The sequence below is a fragment of the Sceloporus undulatus genome, chromosome 5, assembly GCF_019175285.1.
Source record: "Sceloporus undulatus isolate JIND9_A2432 ecotype Alabama chromosome 5, SceUnd_v1.1, whole genome shotgun sequence".
NCBI classification, from domain to species: domain Eukaryota; kingdom Metazoa; phylum Chordata; class Lepidosauria; order Squamata; family Phrynosomatidae; genus Sceloporus; species Sceloporus undulatus.
This window is the reverse complement of record NC_056526.1, coordinates 42,295,640-42,321,147: the sequence shown is the minus strand read 5'-3', so window position 1 is coordinate 42,321,147 and position 25,508 is coordinate 42,295,640. Positions and strand designations below refer to the sequence as shown.

At 40.7% G+C, this 25,508-nt stretch overlaps 1 protein-coding gene across 10 annotated transcripts in view; it reads left to right on the top strand.

Annotated features, from left to right (window-relative positions):
- Positions 1-25,508, top strand: part of ANO4 (anoctamin 4) — a 171,121-nt gene that overhangs the window by 77,945 nt on the left and 67,668 nt on the right. The window contains exon 1 of one of the 10 annotated variants that reach the window (XM_042469375.1): positions 25,219-25,500. The exons of 8 other annotated variants lie outside the window; for them this stretch is intronic. In XM_042469375.1, the coding sequence (XP_042325309.1) occupies positions 25,483-25,500 (18 nt within the window). In that variant the 5' untranslated portion in view covers positions 25,219-25,482. Of the gene's footprint in view, positions 1-25,218; positions 25,501-25,508 lie in introns of those variants that run through there. One more of the 10 variants, XM_042469376.1, reaches the window with a different exon arrangement.

Sequence of the window (25,508 nt, the reverse complement as noted above, 5' to 3'; positions counted from 1 at the left end):
ATTTCTGTTTACTCAGATGTACACACAGCACTGGAATACTGTATGTTAGTCCCAAATAGAATGTATTGTTTAATGGTTAGTCAATACAAAGGTAGATCACACCGATTCAAAGGCTTTATTCTAGTCAGGACCAACAATAGGATTGAGGCCAAGTTTAATAGGGGATGGCTAGCCAGAATTGTATATATTTACAGATGCTCATTTTATTGATTTTTATTTTGCTTTTCTAAAGCAGTACTGCACTTTTACACAAGGAAATGTGATTAGCAACAAGGCATAAGAAGGAAATTCAATTTTATTCTCAAAGTCATAATGCTGCCATGATTTAGATGGGTTTAACATGTGAAACTGCACGTGTTGATTTGTGACTGGCATCTGGGAGCTGTAGTCCAAAAAATAAGTTTCTCAAGATCTGGCTTCAAGGTACTGCTGGCATGGCAACAGCACCAATCATAATGCTGTTGCTTGAGGCAGTTCTCTGAGAGTCCTTGCTGTGAGTATAGCCTAAATACATTCAAAAAAGGAGGAAGTGGTTTTACCTGTATCCTTTGTTCATAACTGTTTTTGACTTGTAAATGAAAAGGTAATTTGCAAAATGTGGCTGGGAGGAAATGGGAGAGAAATCAATATGATGAATGATCAGGGCAAACTGGGAACAATTTAGAGAATTACATCCACGTAAGAGCCTTTTCAAATGTAACTTTATGCACTTAACTGACTGGCTTTTAAGGAGTCACATGAGCACCAACACACAGAAATGAGTTAGGGATTGACCATTTATTTTAACTCTTCCAGAGATTAATCTATAAATGGGACAAAAAGAAATCAAAGGTTCCATTCACAGTTCCATATCTTTCTATTTCTGAAAAAGAAATCTACATACATTAATCCTTTTAAATTCCATTGAATTCTATTATGTTAAATATACACACTTGAATGCACAAATCTCTTTGGTTTTAAGAGAACTGAAACAAGGTATTGCCTAAAGAGGATGAGCTTATGAATCCAAGATTCACCTAGATAAGTTCTACTCTCTCAGCTTCCCTTCCCCATCTGCAATATGTCTTTGTTTGAGTGTGTGTGTTTGTGTGTGGTGTTGTTTGCCTTCCAACTGTCCAGTTCCCCCTGTCCAGTTCCCTGCGTGGGTCATCCACCAAGGCGACCAAGGCTGTCTCGGTTCATAGCCAAGTCTGAAATCATATTGAAATGGATCGAGATAATTCATTTCATAAGTTGGCAACCCTATCATGGGGTATGGCAACCCTATCATGGGGTTTTCTTGGCAAGATTTGTTTAAAGGAGGTTTGCCATTGTCTTTCCCTGAGGCTGTGAGCATGTGACTAGACCAAGGTCATACAGTGAGTTTTCTGGCTGAGCTGGAAGTCAACCTCTGGTCTCCAGAGTCATACACCAATACTCAAACCCTTGTGTCATGCTGGGATCTACACTTAGAAAATAACTTATGGCTCCTCTCTTGGATGGTAGCCCAAGCTTACTAATCCCTCTTTTGAAAACTTTACCTATTTTATACATGCAGTTCTTTCTTCACTAATAAACCCTTCAGGTACTACTATAGGAGTTCAGTCAAACTACCAAATTAATGACAGTAGAGCAGGTTTGGTGCATTAACCTGCTATGTTGCACCAGTTTGAGAATAATTATGACCAGCATGCAAGATGAGTGATCATGACCTCTAAACAGATCTCTACTGTCATTACCATGTTTGATGGTATTGAACGCTACTGAGAGGTCCAGTAGAATCAACAGGGATGCACTCCCCCTGTCCAGTTCCCTGCATGGGTCATCCACCAAGCCTGTCGCTGTTGCATAGCCAGGTCTGAAATCATACTGAAATGGATCGAGATAATTCAGTTCATCCAGACACCCCTGGAGTTGGGAAGTCCCCATACATTTCAATACCTTGCCCTAAAATGGTAGGTTGGACACTGGTCAATAATTATCCATTATAGTGGGATTCAGGGATGGCTTTTTTAACAAAGGTCTTACAAGTGCCTCTTTTACGCACATTGAGACCTTGCCTTGTTGTAGGGAGACACTGACTACCTCCATCATCCACTCAGCCACTCTCTCTCTGGCCTGTTTAATAAGCCAAGAAGGACAAGGATCTAAAACACATGTGGTGGCTTTCACCTCTCCAAGGATCCTGCCCACATCATGAGGCTGCACAAACTGAGAAGCATCCATTAATGCTGGACAGACAGGTGCCAAGGTTACATCCACTGGCATTCTATCAACTACAGCATCCAAGTCAGAGCAGATCTGAGCAACTTTATCTGCAAAGTGTCATGCAAATTCTTCAGTGTGCCATCAAGTGGTCTGCATTTTCTACTTGAGGGTGAGTGTGTAAAAGACCCCTGACCACTTGAAACAGCTTTGTTGAACGGCTCCGTGTAGATGCAGTACTGACAGCAAAAAATAATTTCTTTGATGCCCGCATTGCCACAGAGTAGGCCTTCAGATAACCTCTAGCCCATGTTCGATCACATTCACTTCGAGTCTTCTGCCAATGTCACTCTAGTTGCCTTCTTATTCACTTCATCACCATCAACTCCCTGGAGAACCAGAGGGATGGTTTGGCTCCACTCAACAGGAGGGGGTGTTCCGGAGTGATTGTGTCCTCTGCCCTGGCCATTTCCTCATTCTACAGGTTGGCCAGAGCTTAAACAGAATCATCTGCCAAAGTGACAGGAGACTCCCCAAGAGCCCTCAGGAATCCATATGGATCAATCAGCCTCCTGGGGTGGACCATCCTAATCAGTCCCCCACCCTTGCAGAGTTTCCAAGTCCTAGTGAGTCTAAACCTGACCAGACAATTATCTGTCCATGATAATGAAAATGTGGAAAGTTCCCCACACCAAGATCATGATCACCCCACCAAGCACAGAAAACAAGGTCCAGAGTGTGCCCAGCAGCATGTGTATGGCCAGATACCACTTAAGACACAGCCATGGAGGCCATGAAGTCCTGAGCCACTCCTGACAGGGCAGTCTCAGCATGGATGTTGAAGTCCTCCAACCCTAATAGACGAGGAGACTCCAACACAACCCCGAGACCATCCCAGCTAGCTCAGGAATGAAGACTGTTGTGCAATGGGGTGGGTGGTACACCAGCAGAATCCCTATTCTGTCCCAGCTACGCACCTTTAAATAAACACACTCAAAACCTGTAGACTGTGTGAGAGGGGGAGATGGATTTGCCATAGACCACTGCAGCTCATCCTCCCTGCCCGCCAGATCTTGCCTGCTGCTGCACAGAGAAACCTGGTGGTCAAAGCTGAGAGAGATTGACACACACACCCCAGCGTCATCCAACCAGGTCTCTGTTATACATTCCAGATCAGCTTGTTCTTCCAGGATCAAGTCCTGAATGGCAGCTGTTTTACCATTCTCTGACCTAGCATTCAACAGCAACATTTTCAGGTTGGCGGGGGGAGGGGGGCTGTGACCAAGGCTATCCAGACTATTTGGATTTGGAGACAATTTAGAGAGCACAAGCACCCTCTAATAATAATAATAATAATAATAATAATGATAATAATGATAATAATGATAATAATATTTATTTATTTATTTGTATACCGCCCTGTGGCGAACCAATCTTGTGCTCACCCTTTCCTTGGCATTTTAATTTTCTCTTCCCTTCATATCTCTCTCTGCCCTGAATGACTCCAATGGGGATTCCTTGTGGGTACAACAACAACAAAATGATATTTTGTATCTCTTTTACTAGATAGAATATGAGTACATTAATTGATTAAAAGGCTAATATAAAAAGAAAGCATAAATCAAACCCACAATGCTGACTACTTAAATGGAGGAAGGTATCTATAAAGTAGGAGTGAGAATCAAGCAGCATTTCAAATGATGCTGCACTACATATACAAGCATTCCTCATAAAGGGAAAATGAGAATTGCAGGATTCCAATAATATCGGCAGCTAACAAGGCCAATGCAATTTTAGGCTGATAGTGTCTAGATCAAGGGAAGTAATAGCGCCACTCTATTCTGCTTTGGTCAGGCCTCACCTGGAATACTGTGTCCAGTTCTGGGCACCACAATTCAAAAAGGATGTGGAGAAACTGGAGCGTGTCCAAAGGAGGGCAACTAAGATGGTGAAGGGTCTGGAAACTATGCCCTATGCGGAACGACTTAGGGAGCTGGGTATGTTTAGCCCAGAGAAGAGAAGGTTAAGAGGTGATATGATAGCCCTGTTTAAATACTTGAAGGGATGTCATATTGAGGAGGGAACTAGATTGTTTTCTGCTGCCCCAGAGACTAGAACACAGAACAATGGATGCAAACTGCAGGAAAAGAGATTCCACCTCAACATTAGGAGGAACTTCCTGACAATAAGGGCTGTTCGACAGTGCAACACACTCCCTTGGAGTGTGGTGGAGTCTCATTCCTTAGAGGTCTAGATGGCCATCTGTTGGGGATTCTCTGATTTAGATTTCCTGCATGGCAGGTGGTTGGACTGGATGGCCCTTGTGGTCTCCTCCAACTCTATGGTTCTGTGATTCTATGGAAGGCCACGTGTGCTTTAGAGCAAAACTGCATGGTTCCAGAAAGAGTTTTAAAAAACAATCTATCTGATCTTCAGTCCCAGTCCAGCACTAGCTTCATGCAAAGCTATTTTCTGCTTTGCTTCCACTATGGCCTTCAGACATTTCAGTTTAACAGTGCTAGGCTAGAATAGGAATAGAATAGAATAATTGCTACATTTTCTCATAACAGTGTATATTGTAAACCTTTTGTCTGAGTAAAAATGAAAATGCTGTCATTGTAAGCATCAAAATGTCACTAGTGGCCTTTTAATTGTTCCCTTCCCTTCCTGCCATAAGCAATAAATGTCATTTCTGGGGCAGTATGTAACAATTGAATGTAACAGAACAATGCAATAGTCACTCATTGCCAGAAGCTCTTTCTTACTTTTGTAAATATTAATATGATGTCATACCTGCCACTAGCCACATTTTAGAGTGAATTATATTCAGCATCTTTCTAGAAAATAAATACAAATTGCTGTCCAATGACTTTAATAATATTTTAAAAATTCCAATAGAGTGGCTCCGCACCACCCCCAGTAGTGCCAGATCAGGCCTGCAGCAACTGCACAACACGGGCCCGATCGAATGATGCCACTCTTCCTTAAAGTGGCAAAAAGCTTCCCTTGCCACCACGGTAGTGGCTTTTCACTGATTCTTCAGCACAGTGTATCTAAACACTGTGCCAAACAAGGTGTGTAATTCTGACAGTCACACAGTCGGACAGGTGGCATGACACCAGCATTGAGGAGGAGTCGGGGCATCTGGTGTGCAGTCTCCATGCCCCCACTCCAACCCTATGCTAGTGTTTAGTGCCAGTCAGTTTAGCCCCTTGGTCTGACATCAACCCAGGCAAAAGTAATATATTTTCAGTTAATAGGGAGAAATGTAAGGTACCACAGTCAGGATAAATAAAGAAATAGGATGGATGGGTGGACGGACGGACGGACGGACAGACAGATATAAGATGGGGGACACCTGGCTTAACAAGACGACTTGTGAAAGGGATCTAGGAGTCCTAGTAAGCCACAAGTTGGATGTGAGTCAACAATGTCAGCAGCTAAAAAGGCCAATGTGATTCTAGGCTGTATCAAGAGAAGTATAGTGTCTAGAGCAAGGGAAGTAATAGTGCCACTGTACTCTGCTTTGGTCAGGCCACATACTGTGTCCAATTTTGAGCACCACAGCTCAAAAAGGATGTTAGCAAGCTGGAGTGTGCTCAGAGGGCAACCAAAATGGTGCAGGGTTTGGAAACCACACCTTATGAAGAGAGACTTAGGGAGCTGAGTATGTTTAGCTTGGAGAAGAGACAGATAAGAGGTGATATGATAACCCTGTATAAATGTTTGAAGGTATGACATATTGAGGATGGAGCAAGCTTTTTTTCTGCTGCTCCAGAGAACAGGACCCGGAACAATGGATGCAAGCTACAGGAAAAGAGATTCCACTTCAATATTAGGAGGAACTTCCTGACAGTAAGGGCTGATCGACAATGGAACACACTCCCTTGGAGAATAGTGGAGCCTCCTTCTTTGGAGGTCTTTAAGCAGAGGCTGGATGGCCATCTGTCGAGTATGCTTTGACTGAGAATTCCTGCATGGCAGGGGGGTTGGACTGGATGACCCTTGTAGTCTTTTCCAACTCTATGATTCTATGATTCTTTACTTCCAATTCAATGCTATCAGGGAATACTACTACTTTGAATGGATCCACACACTTTTTAAATTGCACTTATTTCCACTGAAATAGATAGGTTAGATTCAGCAGCGCCTTGCATAAGTGGAAGGCTTCTTTGTAAAGAGAAAGCCTTTATTTGACTTAGTACAATTTTCATGAGAAAGACAACTGAAATCCAGCCATGTGCATCCACTTGGTAACCTCGGGCAAGTCACACCCTCTCAGCTTCAGAGGAAGGCAATGGCAAACCCCCTCTGAACAAGAAAAACCCACGACAGGTTCACCTTAGGGTCACCATAAGTCAGAAATGACTTGAAGGCACACAACAACAAAAAACTTACACTAGTAAAGTGTCTGCCAGCAAAAACAGTTGATCAAGACCTTCAAAATGCATGCTTATAGTAAATCCATTTTGTGAGAAATCTTCCAGCTCACTCTTATGCTCTAGTTTGCACAAAAGTGTCACCATCAGAATTTTTTCTATTCACATATCTCTTGATCTTAACCTACTGGGACAAAGTAATAATCAGCTTTTCTCATAAATTTTATTGGGGCTCAGGTTAAGTAATCTATCTTGTATCCAGTTCTGTTACAAGGTTTATGGACATATAAAAAGATTCTAGAGATACGTTATGCTCATTCTAGTTACTCACTTAATTTTTTAAGCACATAGTGCAGATGCATCCTCACTTACCCTTGGCCTTACATTTGTACATTTCCTATGACTTTACATTATGCATTATGTATCATCTGGTGAGCAATTAGTTTCAATTTTCTCTTAAACTGTGCAAAGATTGTTATGTGTCCACTTGTCTTTCATCTTTCAAGGCTTATCACATTGGCATTCTAGTTCTTGCAGTTTATTGTCAAGGAGGGAACTGACTGCATCTGTTTTTCATGTCAAGCAGTTTCAGAAACTTACACCAACAGGTACACTTTACCCCTTGCTAATATGATAAATTTAGAGAAACAAATACAATGAGAAGTACACACTCTTATCTCCTTGTCATTCATCACAGATTTTTGTGAATAGTCCACTTAAGAGAGGGGAAAGTCTATAAAGCACATCTTAGTGGTGTCATAGAAGCCTAAAATCCTGGACTATATGTACTCGACTATAAGTCGACCTCATGTATAAGTCGAGGGCAAGTTTTGGGGGCAAAATTGCGGATTTTGATATGACTCGTGGATAAATCAAGAATAAAACTTAGGGGCAAGCAACAAAGGATATAAAGAATGAAGTTTACTATCTTCATACAGCAATGTCTTACTCAGATCCTTCCAAGCCCAATTCCTCTTGGCACTCCTTTGAAGGGAAGCATCAAAGAGGTGCACCATTGCCATTTTTCCACCCAAGCTTTCAAAAAGGGCAGAAGTAGTAACATGGTGGAAAGAGTAGAAGGTATTGGTGCTTCTTTTGGGTGCTCCCAGGATGAACTAAGCTTTTACCTTTTGCCTCTTTACACAGAGAAGGGGAAAAGTTAAAATTCAGTGCTTACATTGACTCATGGATAAGTCAACCAAGCTTTTTGCGGTCAATTTTTTTGACAAAAATTCCTAGACCTATACATGAGTATCTACAGTAATTATGTTCTAAAAATGGCTCTGTGAAAATTTGTCCCCTTACTATTAAACCACCCCCTTCTTTGCCTTTCCTACAAAGTATTCACTCCTTAAGGTTGTTAAGCCAATAAAACAAAGGAGGAAGATCTGACAAAGAGTTCCATTTCATTGCAACTGATCAGTGATGGAAATTTTGCTGTTGTAGAATTCTTCCTACCGGCTTGAAATCATGTTTTGGAAGAAACAAACAAAAACTCGTGACTTTCAGAATCTAATGTCATGTTTGCAAAGCTGGCAGTTAGAAAAGATATCTTGTAGACTCAGCAAATCTGAAATGGGTCACTGTGAAAGAATATAAATTGAGTCACCATGCCACTGTTAGCATTTCTTGTATGCCTTTTCTTACATAATTCTTACACATCACTGATTTAGGGTTTAACTTTGAGTCTCTTGATCACAGTAAATGCAATTAACAGCGCACATTTAATACAAATGAGACATCCATCAAGAAACATGTTAATTCTTAATATTATTTTTGGCATAATAACATGGAGCTTGCTCTACAAAATTACTGTACTTCCCCTTCAGATGATGGAGCTTTTAGTATTAATTTCAAAAGAACAGTAATTTGTTCAAATTAGTCATGACCCATGCAAACTGATAGGCAGTTTGTTCTATCTGTGTCTTGGGCTGACATTCCATGCAGAAGAAGGACTATGCCCTAATAAATAGACAAGTGCTTGCTCATCTCAGATACCACTTGGAATTATTAACCTTCTCTCTAAGTGTTCACAATACACTGGGGGACTTTGCAAGTGTTCATGAAGAATGCTTGCAAATTTCAAATGGTTTTGTGTGCAAGCAGACATTCACCCACGCCCACTACTGTCAACACCACAGTGTTTCCTTTTACCTGAATAGATGCATGTAGCCTGTTATATTGTCCTCAAAACAGCTCTGAACACATGAGACTCTAAACTGGCAGCTGGGGTAGATTTCTTATATGGGTATTGTACTTTTCCTTGATGCATTTTTAAATTTATTTTAATTCACTTGTTTGAGTATTATAATCTGTTTAATTGTACTTCAGCATCATTAGGGTTAGTGAGGCTTTTTATTTTGTATTTATTTTTATTGCCCTTTTCAGTTGTGTTGTACATGGTACTGAGTCTCAGTTTGGGCAAAAAGTTGGAGCAAAAATCAAACCAGTTAATAAAGCAGGGACTACAACTAAAGGCCCTGTTCCCCATCACTGTTTCAGTGGTGATTTTCTGCTCCTGTTCCACACTCTCATTGATTCAGACATTTAGCCTCATAAATCTGCCTTTTAAAATCAAGGATGGATGATTGTGGGGAAAATTTTGCCTTTCATTCCTTTTCCCTCCTTGCAAAGGAGGGAAAGGACAGGAAGGGTTAAAGAAGGGTGAAAGTGAGCATCATTTCAACTCCAATCAAAATTGGAATGAGCCTCAAACTGGGTTGCAAGCATTTGAGCAAGAGTGAGGCTCATGTTTTCAGACAGAGCATCCATTTCAAAAGTAATCTTCCATGATAAAATTGCTCTCACTTGATGTGTTTACTGTCATACAACTGCTTGCAATGACTGCCTTTTTTGCATTCAAAAGTCAATCTTATCTCTCTGTCCATCCAACTATTCTGCAAAATCCCTGGTACAGAAGAGGGAGGTTGCAAAAGTGAAGCTGTGAAAAAAGCCTTGAACATAAGGTGTGAAAGTGCTTCAAGATATTTGTTCTTAAAATATATTGTTCCACCTGAGGACCTTTGCCATTCCATCCTTGACAAGTGGCAGGTAATCCATGAGGGTTTAGCCTTCAGAAGCCATCCAAAGATCAATCACCTCAGGTAAAGTTTTCTTCTCGTCTGAAATGCAGATCAGTTAACTGAGAAAATGTAAACGTTCCCTTTGGGGAATGAATGAAATCCTTCTTTCAATAATGATACACATAAAAAAGGAGAGAGTTCAGTGCCAGATGCCCTTTTTATAGACTGCACCACTCCACAATCGCTTTGTGACTGGATTGGAGAAGCTTCTTCAATTACATGGCAATTAAGAACACCGATTTAGTTTCCAGGCATTGTGAAACAGCATTTGTTTTGTGTTGCAAAAACAAAGACTGAGAAAACAGATACAAAAGGCATGTGTATATAGGATCTGAACACTCACCGGACATAATGATCGTTCTCAAAATATAGCCTTTTGACTTTATTTTCTGTGATACATTTTTTCTACTAACTATCTTTGGCAACAAAAATTCAGCAAAGCTGTACCTTTAAAATAAAATTTGTCTGGATCATGTCCTTTAATGGCCACCATGTACCATTGTAGAGGGGACATAGGAAGCTGTCTTATATTAACAAATTGTCCATCTAGCCCAATTTCCATCTTTATGAACAGAAGTGGCTCTCACTTATTTAATGACGTGGGCTAACAATTGGAATAGAATTTTCACTGGAAACATGGAAATGACCTGTTGTCAGCACCTCTGAGTCAGTGCTCCAGGTACTTGTTAGGCCTGGAGACAAGATGACATTTTGCATTTGTGTTCTTTGTCGGGAGTCTCTATTGAATTTGGGATGTGTTTTAGTTCTATATAAAGAGAAAAAAGCAGTCTTGATGTGAAGAATTTGTTTATTTTGGTGCTCTGCTTTCCCAGCTCTTCATCCCTTTGTGGTCTTTGATGGGTTTGTTTTGTTTAAGGTGTAGTTGAGCATAGAATCATACAGTTGGAAGAGACCACAAGGACCATCCATTCCAACCGCCTGCCATGTATCACTTTAACTTTAGTACAAACTATTTATGATTAAATGTATCTTCGTATCTGATGTTCATGTTTTTAAATTACAAATTACTGCAGCTTGGGGGGGGCGGGGGCGGGGGGACAAATAGGGGATGAGAGCAGGCATAGGAAGGAAGGGAGGGAATTATCCTTTTTCTCCTGTGCTGTGATCCTAAAGAACTAGCAAGCAAATACTAAAACTAGAAGACAGTGTCTTCTCTATCCCTCAGTCAAAGATAAACTACAGAAGAACCTCCCCCCCCAAATTGGGACCAATGGGCGGTGTTTTCTCCAGAGGAAATGCTAGCTTCAGAGGAGATATTTTTCCAGTCAGCATCACTATAAAGTTGTAATGGTAATACTAAAAACATGACTGAAGAATCATTTTAAATACATGGTAGGCAAAACACTTGCAAATATTTTGTCTGTTCTATAAAGATTTTAGCAGTATGGTGCTTATTTAAAAGGTTGAGCAGCAGCTATAATTTGCATTAATAATATGGCTGTTTCTATTTATAAAGGACATTTTAATTGTACCAGACAGCATCATCCTAACGGCTTGTCCTAATTCTTGTCTAAATCCAAAGCTCTTTTTAAAAGAAGTTGGCCATTGGAATTAATGTGATACATGAATAAAATAAAATGCTATTAGACCCAAAATATCAGTGAGAGAACATTAATCTTGTGGTTTCTCAAAGCAAAATGCTTTTTAGATTCAGGACATACACAAATTTGGCTACTTCCTATGAAAAGGGAAGTAAGAGCCCGGTGGGTTGAATCAAAGAAGGAGCAGAGGTACAGCTTCCTCCCTACCATCATCTAACCCAAGTCAGAACAGCTTTCAAGATGTCTAGCTCACTATGTATCATACAAACAATTCCTGAGTCACTGACAAACTAGAAGAAAATTCCTTTCTGACATTTTATTATAGCTGCAAGGTGATGATGATAATAGTTTCTTCACTCACTTCTACAGCAACTGTGGCACAATACAAAGGACCACATGAATTCACAGGCATGGTAGGCTTTCTGATTCTTTCACACAGTGACAGCTGACCACAACTTCTCTTAGCATGTGGATTTTGAAACTTTCCGAAGCAGAGAGTTGTAGTCAGGGGTAAATTGTCCTCAATTGGTAGGGACAGTCCTGATTATTCCTCTGTCATCCCACTTTTTCAGTGGCTTTTTAAAATGTCCTAGTTTTAATCTCTTCCTCCCACTTCCCCTCCTGATGCTCTGCTTACTTTAATTGGTGAAAACTGAGTTCAAGGTGCAACGGTATTTTGCACTCAATTCAGTGGGGACAGAATCTTACCCTTCCCCATCAATGATGTCCCACACTGGGGTATCACCTGTGCAGAAGTAGGGCTTTGGGGACAGGGCCAAAAGGACATAGCCTCACCTCCCTGTCCTGCGCGGCTTTACATGTGAGTAAAGCCACATCAGGTAGGGAGGAAGGGGTGCCCAGGTCTCTCTTTCCCTGCCGGGCATGGCTTTGCAGGGCAGGGAGGAAGGAAGGGGTGCCTTGGGGCCTCTCTTTCCCTGCCCAGTGCAGCTTTACCTGTGAGTAAAGCCATTCCCATGCTGGGCTTTTTGGCCCATGCTAGGCAGGGAGGAAGGGATGCCCTAGGCCTCTCCATGACCCATGGCAGGGAGGTGTGGGGGGCATCTTCTGGGGTGTCACCCAGTGCAGTCTGTACCCCCACACCTAGTGATGCCACTATTCCCCACAGATTCAGGCAAAAGGAAATTGCTGCAGCCAATCTTGACTTGTGTGTTTTTCCTCATTAATAACTAGTCATCATGACCACACACTGATGTTGCTTGGGCACATATATCCTAGTTTTCATCTGTGAAATGTTGGAGGGTATAGGGTTATGCTATTTATTCCTAGTGGTTACCTTCGCTGTGCCTAATGGGATGAAAGACTTGCTGTCTCTACAGTCCATCCCAGTGCCAACCATAGTTCAAAACTTTCCCACTGACAGCATGCTTTACCTCATTACATCAGCATCCCTGTCTCCCTCAAAACTAGTAACTATTTAACATCCGTGTCCAGAGGCATGCATCTCTGATTATATTCCTGTATACTTCAGTCTCCTGTAAATAATTGCATTGTTTTGTGAATTTTAAAGTATTTGAAAACAAAGATAGAGGCAACCCTAAGATACTCTGTTATAGTTGTCCTCATGGAATTTTATAAAAAGTTACATATTTTTGATTTTAGGTAGATTATTCTGTTCTACTATATGTATGTGCTAACTACCTTCAAGTCAGCTTCAACATATGGTGACTCTATGAATGAGATATTTCTAAACTACCCTCTCCTCGATAGCCCTGTTGAGGTCTTGCAAACTCAGCACCATGGCTTCCTTGATTGAATCTTTTCATTTGTAATGCGGTCTTCCTCTCTTCCTGATGCCATCTACTTTACCTAACATTATTGTCTTTTCTAGTGAGTCACACCTTCTCATAATATGACCAAAGTATGACAGCTTCTATTTCTACTGTTCTGCTATGCAAAGCAATCCATTCCGGATCCCCCATGTAAGGGGAACTCCGCGTATGCTCGAGCCCCATTCAAAAGAATGGGGCTTGTGTGCGCGCCATGGGCGCACATGCCATTACCCCTTACAGGGGACACCAAACCTTCTTTTGGTGCGGCTTTCAGCATATGCTCTCGTGGCCTGTCTGGAGTCAGTAATGGGCTGGATGAGGGAAAACCGACTCAAGCTGAATCCAGAGAAAACGGAGGTACTTGTGATAGGTTCCCCTGGTCCAGGAATGGTGGTAGTTCCACCTGTCCTGAACGGGGTCACGCTCCCTGTGAAGGACTCTGTGCTCAGTCTGGGGGTGCTTCTTGACTCGTCGCTTCACCTGACTGCTCAGGTGAATGCGACGGTCAAGAACACCTGTTATCAGCTTCGACTTATTCGCCAGCTGCGCCCATACCTGGCCCAGAGGGACCTTGAAACGGTAGTACATGCTCTGGTAACCTCGAGATTGGATTTCTGCAATGCACTCTACATGGGGCAACCCTTATACCAAACCCGGAAGCTACAAATGGTACAGAATATGGCAGCCAGGCTGGTCACTGGAACTTCCAGGGCCAGCCATATTACACCGGTGCTTAAAGATCTGCATTGGCTGCCTATTCGCTTCCGGGCACAATATAAGGTGTTGGTGATGACCTATAAAGCCCTAAATGGCTTGGGCCCAGGATACCTGAAGGACCGCCTCTCCCTGTACATTCCGTCCCGCACCCTCAGAATATCTGGGCAGCAACTACTTAAGGTGCCAGGGGCTAGGTTGACCTCCACCGCGAGGAAGACATTTTCCATTGCCGCCCCAGCCCTTTGGAACACGCTGCCCACAGAGCTCCGATTTAGAAAGGACCTAAAAACCTTTCTATTTCAGCTTGCATTCCCCGATTAAAGTCCAGTGGGCTTCCCTTCCTCTTCTGTGGCAAAGAGGACTGGCTAACGGAGGTTTTATTCTGTTTGTATGTAACTGTTTGTAACCCTGATGTATATGTTGTTTGATATTTTGCTGTCAACCGCCCTGATCTATGGAAGGGCGGTATAAAAATAAAAAATTTATTATTATTATTTATGTAAGTCGCACCCACATATAACGCAGGGGCACTATTATTAAAGTTACTCTCCTAGTCAGTAAAATCAATACATATTTGTATTTGTTTGGTGTCTGTAAGGTATTGTCTTGTTAAATTTTGTTTAAATAAAAACTTTTAAAAAATCAATACATATACAGTGAGCCCTCTCCTTATGCGGGAGATCCGTTCCGGATCCCCCAGCATAAGGAAAAATCCACCTATGCTCGAGCCCCATAGGAAATAATGGGGCTCATGCATGCGGCAGAGTGGCGTGTTTGCACCATGGGCGTGCGCGCCATTGTTTCCCTCCCCAAGCAGCTTCCGCGTAAGCTGGAAGCCATGTAAAATGCATCCACGCAAGGCACAAGTGCACTGTATTCAGACGGTTCCAGAACTGATAGCACAATGAAAAAGAATATACCACAGTTACCACCAGAGATACATAACTAGTGCCTTTATGATGGATTGTATCCATGTATGCATATCATACAAACTGATTGCTGGCATGGCCAACTCTAAAACCTGTTAGGAATGTAGGCAGGATGGATCCCCCTTTCAATCTATACCCCTGTAACCAGTGTCTAGTGTTCTCAAAGTTTACTTTGCCACCATCTCTTTGGTGAATGATAGAGTGCCCATTTCTTGTGCACTTTTTGTGCAAGTTTCCATGGATGGGATTGTGATGGAATCCCTCTCCAAATTGACCCCACAGTTCCAACCCTTGGGCTTCTATCTCTGACATTGTTCTTTTGCTTTTAAGAAGCCTTCCTGGAGCTGGTAGTTGCATTCAAGATAATCTCTGTATTGGACAAGTGACTGTGTTGATCAGTGCATTCAGCATGCTCATCCTTCCTTAGCCTGAAACACACGGGCAAAAAGTGGCAGCTGTGGGCCGCATTGCTAGTGTGGCATTTAGACAATGCATGCCCCAAACATGGCTGGAAGCCACATTGGCACCACGCCAAGGAAGAAAAACCAGACCAAAAAGAAGAGAATATAATCCTTTTTGGTGCGGTTCTTCTTCCTTTACATGGTGCCAATCCAGCCTCAGAATATATCCACTCCTTCTGGTGGCCTGGTTCAGGACTGCGGCAGTGGCCCATATTAGGACCAAGTCCATGTGGGAACTGCAGTCCCAGTTCAATCAGCCCTCGCACAGTCCCAGCGTGGTCTTTTTGTCCTGTCTGCTTTGGGCCCTAGTTAATTATTAAATTAAAATGTCCAGACAGAGATGTAGAAAATAAAAACAGTGAAGATTTATTCTAAAGCAAACAAATAAACAGCTAATCTTAGGCTGGTTCCATACACAGCACAGGGTAAACACTTCTCCTTGAACCCTTTTCAGGCTGTCAGCTTCTAAATTCCTATTCAGATCTTATCAGTTCCTGTCTTCCTAACAGTCTTAACTCTATTTCTGGCTGTTCCTAACTAACTCTTTTACAGGCAAGCCTCTAGGTTATATCCTTTCCACCATACTTTGCCTGCTCCATGAGCTATGATTAATTGGTTCTACCCAGGATTGCCTAGCTTCTTGCTTTAAAGCAATACTTGATAAATATACACACAAAGAAATGCAAATGCACATACTAAAATTAACCTTCTAGCCCAACAGCCAGTGAATTATTTGTCTGTAGGCCTACAGCCATTTATTAGACTTTTTGCTGATGACTTGTTTCATTTGAATATATTTATCATCTGAGATTTTAGTCACCTTTTTGTATCCACCACCTTTTCAATTTCTAATTACTGTTTAACTTTTAAAGATAATTTGAAGACCATCTTAAAAATCCATCTGTTTGTTTGAGATTTTTAAAATAGATTTCTAAATTTATGGTTTCACAGCAGCTGAACAGACCTGATTATTTTAGTTTGACCCAAGTCATAAATCTACAACAATATATTTTTTCAACGGCAAAGATTTTCTGTGCTTTGCAGAGTATATTCCACTGGATATGCTTTTTAAAAAAGTGAGAATAACATTTAAAATTACACACAAAAACCTAAAATGTAATTCATTGTGTGACTATGATTCTATAAAACTACACAATTTACATGGAAGGAAGCCACAGCTTATATACTCTCATGAACATGCACAATTCTTCAAAGAATTGACCTTCTAGACCTATAGACAGGAAACAATATATACATAATGTTTTTATTCATTTTCTCTTACTCCAGTACTTATGAAATCTGCTTACAAGCAAGGAGATCCTATTCAATGCTGGAGGAGCATAAAGCCACTGGAAAGCGCCATGAGCATATTTAGCTGAGAAGCATTGTTGTATTTAGCTAGCATTCATATCAGCATACTTGTCGAATACTGCAGAATCTTTACTTACATGGAAGTCCACAACAACAGTGGCTGCCAATTAAGTGGTAATGCTCAATCAGTGGCTGTTTGGATTGGAGGACAGGGCAGCATCCAGCTGAATCTGGCAGTTGTTGTACAGTTTAGATAACTCTATTATCCAAGGAGACACAGGGTATTACACCAAAATATTCCCCTAAGGTTGCTGCCACACTACAGAAATAAAGCAATTTGACATCCATGGCTCAATGCTGTGCAATTCTGGGATTCGTAGTTTTACTACAGGGCACCAGAGCTCTCTGGGAGTGAAGACTAAATATCTCACAAAACTAAAGATCTCAAAATTCCATAGTACTGTACTGTCATGGCAGTTAAATAGATTGATTTATTTCCGCACCCCAACATGATTCTACCAGTGACTTCTTGCAGTACAGTAAACCGTTACAGGTACTTCTGATAATTCAAAGTAGTGACATTGCTTGCGTAGTAGTAGGGGGTCGATAGTTAAGGTTAAAACAAGTGTGCCTATGGTGTCAGTTGTAAAAATGTGACAGTGTGTTTATCTTGGACAGTTAGAACAATCTAACCCCTTGTGGCAGCATTCAGGAGAACACACTCTAAAACAAGTTGTATAATTTCTGTCCTCAGTAAGTGTAATTTTTTTTAGACTTTGATATGTCTTACAGTTTTCCCTTGATATTTTATGCACTTTGTATGTTCTAAAAGATTAATATCATGGCTTCTAGGTTACACATTCTTTGAAAAACTAGATAAATGTTGTCTGTTTTGATCCTCCTATCTTTAAAGACAGTCTGTATAGCAACATTCAAAGCCCCAGAGCTATTAATTTCATGAAAATAATTGTTGAAAAGTGTTACGCTTGGATGAATAATAATATGCTGGCCACCCAGGCTCTATATTTAAAACCTTAAAATGTGCAATCAAAGAACCGAGTTCTCCCATAGAATGCAAAGAGCTTTTCTTGCATTTACATCTTGTATTCTATCTGCTGAGTTTGCAGTGTTCTTCAGAGCTTAGACATGTTACATTTTTTACACTATAATACCAAGTATAACCCAATCCAACAAGACCACATGCTAGAGATTCTGTGAGCTGAAGTTCAAAAAAGTAATTTTTCTAATCCCTGATTTTTCATATAGAATTTAGTGGGGTGGGGGGTGGGAGCAATGATGTTTATGAGGAGATGAATAGGCTTACTCTACATAGCACACTGCAGCTTGCAGCTGCCAGCAGTAAATGACATGCTTGTACCGAAAGTAATTTTTTTTGGCTTGAGAGTTATATGTCCCACTATGTCTATAGAAGGGGAGACATTGTTCACTCTCAGTTGAAATAAAGAAAAGAGCACTCCTTTTCCTTGTACCTTCTAAAGGCCTATATGCATGCGCCAAAAGGTCCATGTTCCTCCAGACTTGCATTGTCCTGTATGGACAATGCAGGCCAACAGCCCCCGGCTGGGATCAACCAGTCTGGATGCTGATCTGGCAATCCTCACATGATCTCAGTTCAAAGGAGCCTTAGGGCAAAGAGACTGGCTGTTTGTCATGGACTCTTTAAAACACCACACAGCCCGGCACAGCCCTTACCTGCTGTCACCGTTGGCCATGTGAGTGTAGCCAGATGTCCTGTTTTCACCCTTATGGACTGTGACAGGGGCCTTCAGAGAAGACAGCAGGAGCAGGGAAGGGCCACACATTAACAGCAACTTCCTGGCATGGTGGCTGCCAGCCATGTAACACCTGCCCATCACCATGCTGGCTCAGGGACTGATCTGTGTTGGAAGCAGGGGCAGGATACCACTGGCCTGGCCTGTAGTATCCTGACCATTTGTTCACACCCTAAGAAAGTCTTTCCCATCCTATGTCCTTCCTGATGTTTCAGCTTTCCATTATTCCTCATTATTGGCCATACTTGGTGGTGCTGATGGAACATCTCTCCCAAAACATGTTGTACAAAAATAGTCTGAAAGAAAGGCTCAGGAGTATAGGAAAAGCAGCATAGGAAGATTTCCATTCTTCTTCCACAGGTAGTATTCAGGGAATCTCTGGGTGCAGAGGGGGCATAGCAGATGGGGATGAATAGTGTGGAGATGGACAGAACCTGAGATGGCTGGCAAACTGACCCGTTCATTAAATTCATTTCTCAAGCCTCATATGGACTTTCATGTGTATTAACAAAAATTGGAAACATGCTTTAAGACAGAAACTGCAAGTATATTTAATTTCTCCCCAATTATATGTATGAAGAAATTACATACAGTATTTGTAAGAGGAGGAGGGATTACTATTACTACACAGGAACATGTATGGCTACTGAATTTAATTCATTTTCTAGCAGTGCAGCCTGATACAGGGTTATTCATAAGTGTCTAGTTGTGTTAAAAGAGATTTTACCCTAGGTTGAATTTTGTCTAGCATTGTAATCTAAATAGTTAATTCCAGAAATGATAAATGAAAAGATGATGGTTTCAAATCCGATACATATGCAAACAAATAACTTGGCAGTCAGGCTCACTGCTACTTTTTAATGCATTTGAAAAATTATGTTTGGGCAACTGGTCATATTTCTTTAAAGCACATGATTTTCCCTCCAGACTGCTGTTTTGAATATAGTATTTCTACATTTTACAAGCTATCCCAGAATGTTCCTGAATAATTAAGCTGCTGCTTAAGTGGGAGTTTCATATGAATGTGACATTTTCATTTTAGTCATATAGAAATAGAAGTATGATACAACAGACCTCTAATAAAATCTCTCTCTCAGTACACATTGTTTTAGTCTTATAAGGAACAGATTAATTTTATTATTTCAAGTTCATAAATCTTTTTGGAAACAGTGTAGACTTAGCTAGCAGAGAACCACATTTTTGTATGGTGTCGACATGAAATGTGGGCATTGGAGGAGTGTAAAATCTTGAAAAACATTCTGGATTACTGGTCTTTTGCTATTTTTTGCACTAGTTCACAGCCTGTACATGTTGTGTTACCTTTCACCAGCTTAAAGGCTTCTCAGTGCATGATCCCAGCCAGTCAGAAACTGTTCTAAGCTGTGCAATTTATCTAAGTAGAATGATGCAGTTCATCAGAACTATGTACATGACTGAAAGTGGAGAAAGCTACATTGTTTACTTACTCATTAACACACAACTAACTCATTATTCCTTGGCTTGCTATATTTTGTTCCAAGTTTCATTGCTTGGTAGCCATGTTGAGGAGAGCCAGGTTTGAGCCCTGGGCTACAACTCTGGAGACCAGGGTTCAAATCCTTGCTCAGCCATGGAAACTCACTGGATGACCTTGGGCAAGTCACACTTTCTCAGCCTCAGAGGAAGGCAAAGGCAAACTACCTCTGAAAAAATCTTGCCAAGAAAACCCCATTATAGTTTTGCCTTAGGATCTCCATAGATCATAGGTCATTTTACACTATGATAATTAGAGATGAAAAAAGAATATAACTGTTCTGTTCCTTAATTGTTCTGGAACTCCAGTGTGCCATGTCATTCTGATCCTCATAATTTAATTCTGATCTGACATCTAAATTTCAGATGTGGAATCCCAAACATGTGTCATATCATCATCAATATCATTAAAAGCAGGTGGTTGTTTTTTAAAAACTACTTCAGTGTTTTAAATGACCCCATAGTTTTGTTCCTGTGATAATAAGTAATTGAAATCAGTAGGAAAAACCTGTCAGAGGGGGAAGGCTTACTCATGAAAATCCCAGAGAGAAATGGTGGGGATTGTTTTTGACAATTTATTCAACATTTTCATGGCTGCAGATCTTGATTTTCTGAGCAAATTTAAATTGCATGTTTTAAGTTTTCCAGAAAAGATATTAATGACAGTAACAATAACAACAAATCACAATTGATACACTGGGATCAGATTTTATAAGCATTGTCTTTAATGAGCAGTTGGATGATTTACTCAGATAGACGGTTGCATAACTCAATGGTCCCGCTGGATTGTTCAAAAATCAGAGCCAAATCTTAAATGGAGAAGTGTTTGTTAGCAAATGCCATTAAAGAATATAATGTTTCATTGAACTACTTGTTCTCATTGTCGAATAACATTTTAAAATTGCAGGTCAGTTTTTCACATAAATGTATTTCTCGCTCTGTCTAGCCATTTGCTGTGGGATAATTTTTTTTTAAATCACATATTTGTACCATATTGCTATAATATAAAATGCAGGGAGAGAGGAAAAATACAGCTCAAAATAAAACAAAATAAACCTTTGTTTTAAATTTTAGAAAGTCCAGTTCCTTTCTGAAAACGTTGTTCTGAAATCTGATTGAAAACAATCAATTCCACTTCATCATAGTCTTACATGGAAATCATGAAAGAAGCTGTGTATCTAGATCAGGATCTCAGTCCACACTGCACTCTCTATTATTCAGTGCATTGTACATTAGATAGTGCAGTGTGAACTGAGATCCCTTTCTGGAAACACAGCCCAGAAAATAACAGACAGGTGAGATATACATGCAGATACACATGTGAATGCAGATATCTTTCATCAACACTGCATTGCTTTCAGTAGGATATGAATACATCTCTATTATCTGTTCCAGTTTATCAACTGTGCTTGGCTGGATCAGAAGAGGAAGCATCAGTCTGGTTGCCATCACAATGGAGCCATACTGTATTTCTTTGTCTGCCATCTATTTATTGAACAGTTTTACATCTTTTCAGAAATGGATGCATAAATTAGCTTAAATTCTCAGCTAGCCTGAAGAGAGAAAAATAGTTGTTTTTAATGCCCATGCTAATCTTCTTTTTCCTTCTACACCTACATAGAAAAACAGTCATGCATTTACATAGAATATTCACTACATGTAACTCTATTGCACATAAGGTGGAAATTGATGAAGTAGTTTCCACTATAGTTTCCACAATGAAGTAGTTTCTACTATATAATATTTTTCAAGATTTTTCAGAAGTGATACCTAAAGCAAAGTAATGCATACAAATACATCTTACAACTAAACATTGTGATTAGGCACAAACAGTTGCTTTGACTTAAGGATTCTAGATTAATTGCAGAAATCATATTGAGGAGTTTATTGAAGGCAATTACAGACCAATAGAAGTGAGTTAGTGATTCTTGACAGGTCTTGACCTAGGAGATCTCAGGATCTGAGCTGTAGCTAGTAGGTTCACTCAGGCTGCTCAACTGAAGAAGTTTTTAGATGCACTGTTGTACCTGAATGTTCACATTCAGATTGTAGTGGCAAGAAGATTATGGTTCTTTCTATTTGGTGCTCTCCAGACATCTGTCACTTACAACTGATAAATTCCATGTACAGCTCCACATAGAGGTGGTTATGGCTGGATTCTTGAAATGGGATATTGTACTGAAACATTTTGCTACAAATTCCACTTATAGTTGTTGTTATTGGTGATGTGTACACGTTGGGTGGAATTTTACTTAACAATACATACCTGAAATTATAAAAGTAGCTGTTAGACTGGAGAAAAGCAAAAAGCATGGAAACCTCATGAATAATTACAGTGACTTTTGAGATATACTGGGCATGGTATTTAAATGAAAGGACAAAGCAGAGTTCTTTTAAAGTACAGATTAAGGTGTCAATCATCACTTGGATTGGAGTGGTTCAGTAGATATTTTTTTACTCAGACTTGCAGAAAGCTTTCAGCAAAATCCCTTACAAAAGGCTCTTGGGGAAATGTTGCACTCATGGGATAAGAGGAGAAGACATCTTGTAAAGAGGATGTTAGTTAAAGAACAGAATGCAGAAAGTAGAAATATATTGACAATTCTTGACATAGATGTTTTAAATTGTGGGGTCCTGAAAAAATATGTATTGGGACTGGTGCTTTTAAACTGCTTCTTCATAAATGAGCTGGATAAGCAATGCGGTTGCCAGGTTGGTAGATGGCATCAGTTATTTAAAGTGGTAAAAATAAAGTAAGTACATTCACCAGTGGGAAGTTACAATACATTTTCTGATAGCTAGCATAATGTAATGGCTTGAGTATTGAACTAAGGGGCTGTGCAGACTGCCCCTAAGGGGCACCCTGCAGCCACCCCTTTCACAGCCAGATCAGGGTCTCAGCAAATGCATGCCATGCCCCTGATCTGGCCTTTGCAGGGTGCAAAAAGGAGCCACAAAAAGTGGCTCCTTTTTGTGCCCTGCAAAAGGCACAATAACTGCAGTGCCATGGCTTTACAGCGCTCTTTCGGTGCTGTGTTGTGTGGACACAGCGCCAGAGAAGTGCTGTGATGCTGTGTGCCGTGTGGTGCACCGCGTGGCATCACGCCACCCTCGGGGCAGAGCTGGGCTGTGCGTCATATGGACACCACGCCCCGACTGCGCTCTCAGGCCAGCCTTTCCCACCAATGTGCACAGTCCCTAAAACTCCAGGATTAAAATCTCACTCTTAGAAGAAAGCAATGGCAAGTCTCCTCTGAATACATCTTGCCAGGAATATCCCATGATGGGTTTACTTTAGGGTCTCTCTCATCCAGAGTTGTCTTGAAAGCGTATAAAGTCAATGCCAAGTAAAAACAAAAAGAGATTATGAAGATCTTCATAAGGCCTTATGCAAACTGGAGAAATGGGTATTAAAATGCCAAATATGTAAGGTGATATAGATAGAACCATAAAATCAAAGAGTTGGAAGATACCTCAAGGGCCATCCAATCCAATCCCCTGCCATTCTGAAATTCACAATCAAAGCACCCCCAACAGATGGCCATTCAGCCTCTGTTTAAAAGAAGGAGATTCCATCACACTCTGAGGGAGCGTGTTCCACTGTTGAACAGCTCTTACTGATGTTGAGAGAGAATCTCTTTTCCTGTATTTTGAATCCATTGCTCCATGTCCTAGTCTCTGGAGCAACAGAAAACAAGTTTGTTCCATCCTCAAAGTGACATCCCTTTCAATATTAAACAGGGCTATCATGTTAATAATAATAATAATAATAATGTTTATTTATATACCGCTTTTCCAAATTAGATCAAAGCGGTGTACAACAGGAAGTACAATACAAAGTCAAAATAAAATATAACAGGCCTCTCTCCCCCTCAAAATGGTGGTCGGAAGGTGGGCTCGTAGTCTTCGGGTTGACATACTCAGCTTCCTAAGCCGCTCCTCCATGCTACATGGGCAAGAGGGGAGGGATATATTCTACATATATTCAGTGATGGTATGCTATCTGCCATGACAGATTATGAAAGGGGATCTTGGGAAGTGATAAAGAGGTTGATTAAAACATTAGCCCAATATGTAAATGTTATGAAGAATTCAATATTGGGAATAACTGGTAAAAGATCCAAAGGTGGAACTGCCAGTATCATAATGATTTTGTACAAGTGACCACAAGTGGAACACTGTGCACAGCTCTGGCCACTAGACCTCAAAAAGTGTAATTATAGATCTGGAAAAAATGCACAAAATTGCAACCAAATAATTGATTGAGAAATTACCCTATGAGAAAAGATTACCACACTTGGAGCTTGGGGAAAATGCAGGTAAGGGGAAAACTGAAAAATGGAGAGGGGAGTGTTTTTCCTCCTCTCTCTTAATGCTAGAACCCAGTGTCATCCAATAAAACTGAGAAATTAGGACAAACAAAGGGAAGCATTTCTTCACTGAGCACATAGTTATGCTATGTACAAGATGTTACAAGGCTGCCAATTGAGACAGCTTTAAAATGAGATGAGACAGATTTATGTAGGACGAGATTATCCATTCCACAGTTCATAGTTATGATGGCTATATATTAATTTCAGTGGCAGACACAGCATGCCTCTTAGTATGCATTGCTTGGAAACACAATCATGAAGGTGTCCTTGTACTCATGTGCTGTTTGTGGCATCTGGTTTGCTGCAGTCCAGTATGCTGGACTAGATTTGTGGTTGATCTGATCAAGCAGATAGCTTCTTATATATTTACAGTGGTACCCCGGGTTACGAATTTAATTCGTTCCGCGGCGCCGTTCGTAACCCGAAAGATTTCGCAACCCGAAAAAAGGCTTTCCGCTAGCACTGGAAAGCCGCGGCTTTAAAATTTCGTGCCAAAAAGCGCCGAAACACACCAAAAAAAATTTCGTAACCCAAAAAAAACATCGTAACCCGGAACAGTTTTTTCCTATCTATTTTTTTCGTATCCCGGAAATTTCGTAAGGCGATCAATTCGTATCCCGGGGTACCACTGTATACCTTAAGGAAAAAAAATTAAAATCTCCTGTACATAGTACTTATTTGTTTTTGTATAAGTAGAAGAAGACGCCTTACATTAAATTTATACTGTACTGATTTATTGAGCAGTTTTAATTCCCTTAAGGGAATTAATTAGAGTCCCTCAAGGACTTTTATAAGGTGATAAACCCAGTTCAGTTTCATTGAATTATACAATCTTTGTACCACAAGAATGGCGTAAATATAGATGTACTGAAAAGGAAACAAGGACAAAATATAGCTATCTCTGTAGTATGATGGTGTTGGGGAGAGGCTGATAGCCACCTAGTTCTGTTTTCTTTCTGCCTCAGATCATTTTAACTAGAAATGTACTTTGATCCCTTTGCACAGAAACCATGCAGTCTGCCACTAAACAGTGATCAATACAGTTTGTCAACCAGATATGGAAAACCTCTGAGGAAATGCAGGTTTTGGTGCTTTTCTGGAGAGTGTTTGAAGTTGTTGTGGTTTGGGTTTATAACATAAATTTGCTTCTCCAGGAGATCTCCATAAGCCACAATTTACCTTTTCAATGTTTGAGAACTGGGAAAAACTAATAGTTGGGGGAAGAAGGAGGGGTTTGGGGGCCTGCATAAAAAAGCTGATAGGCTGCCTTCCTCTAATCTGTTTTCCTGGCAGTTCCAGTGTTGTGGGTTTTTCAGGCTATATGGCCATGTTCTAGAAGATTTTCTTCCTGACGTTTCGCCAGCATCTGTGGCTGGCATCTTCAGAGAATGCTTTGCCTGGAAAAAGTGGGTCT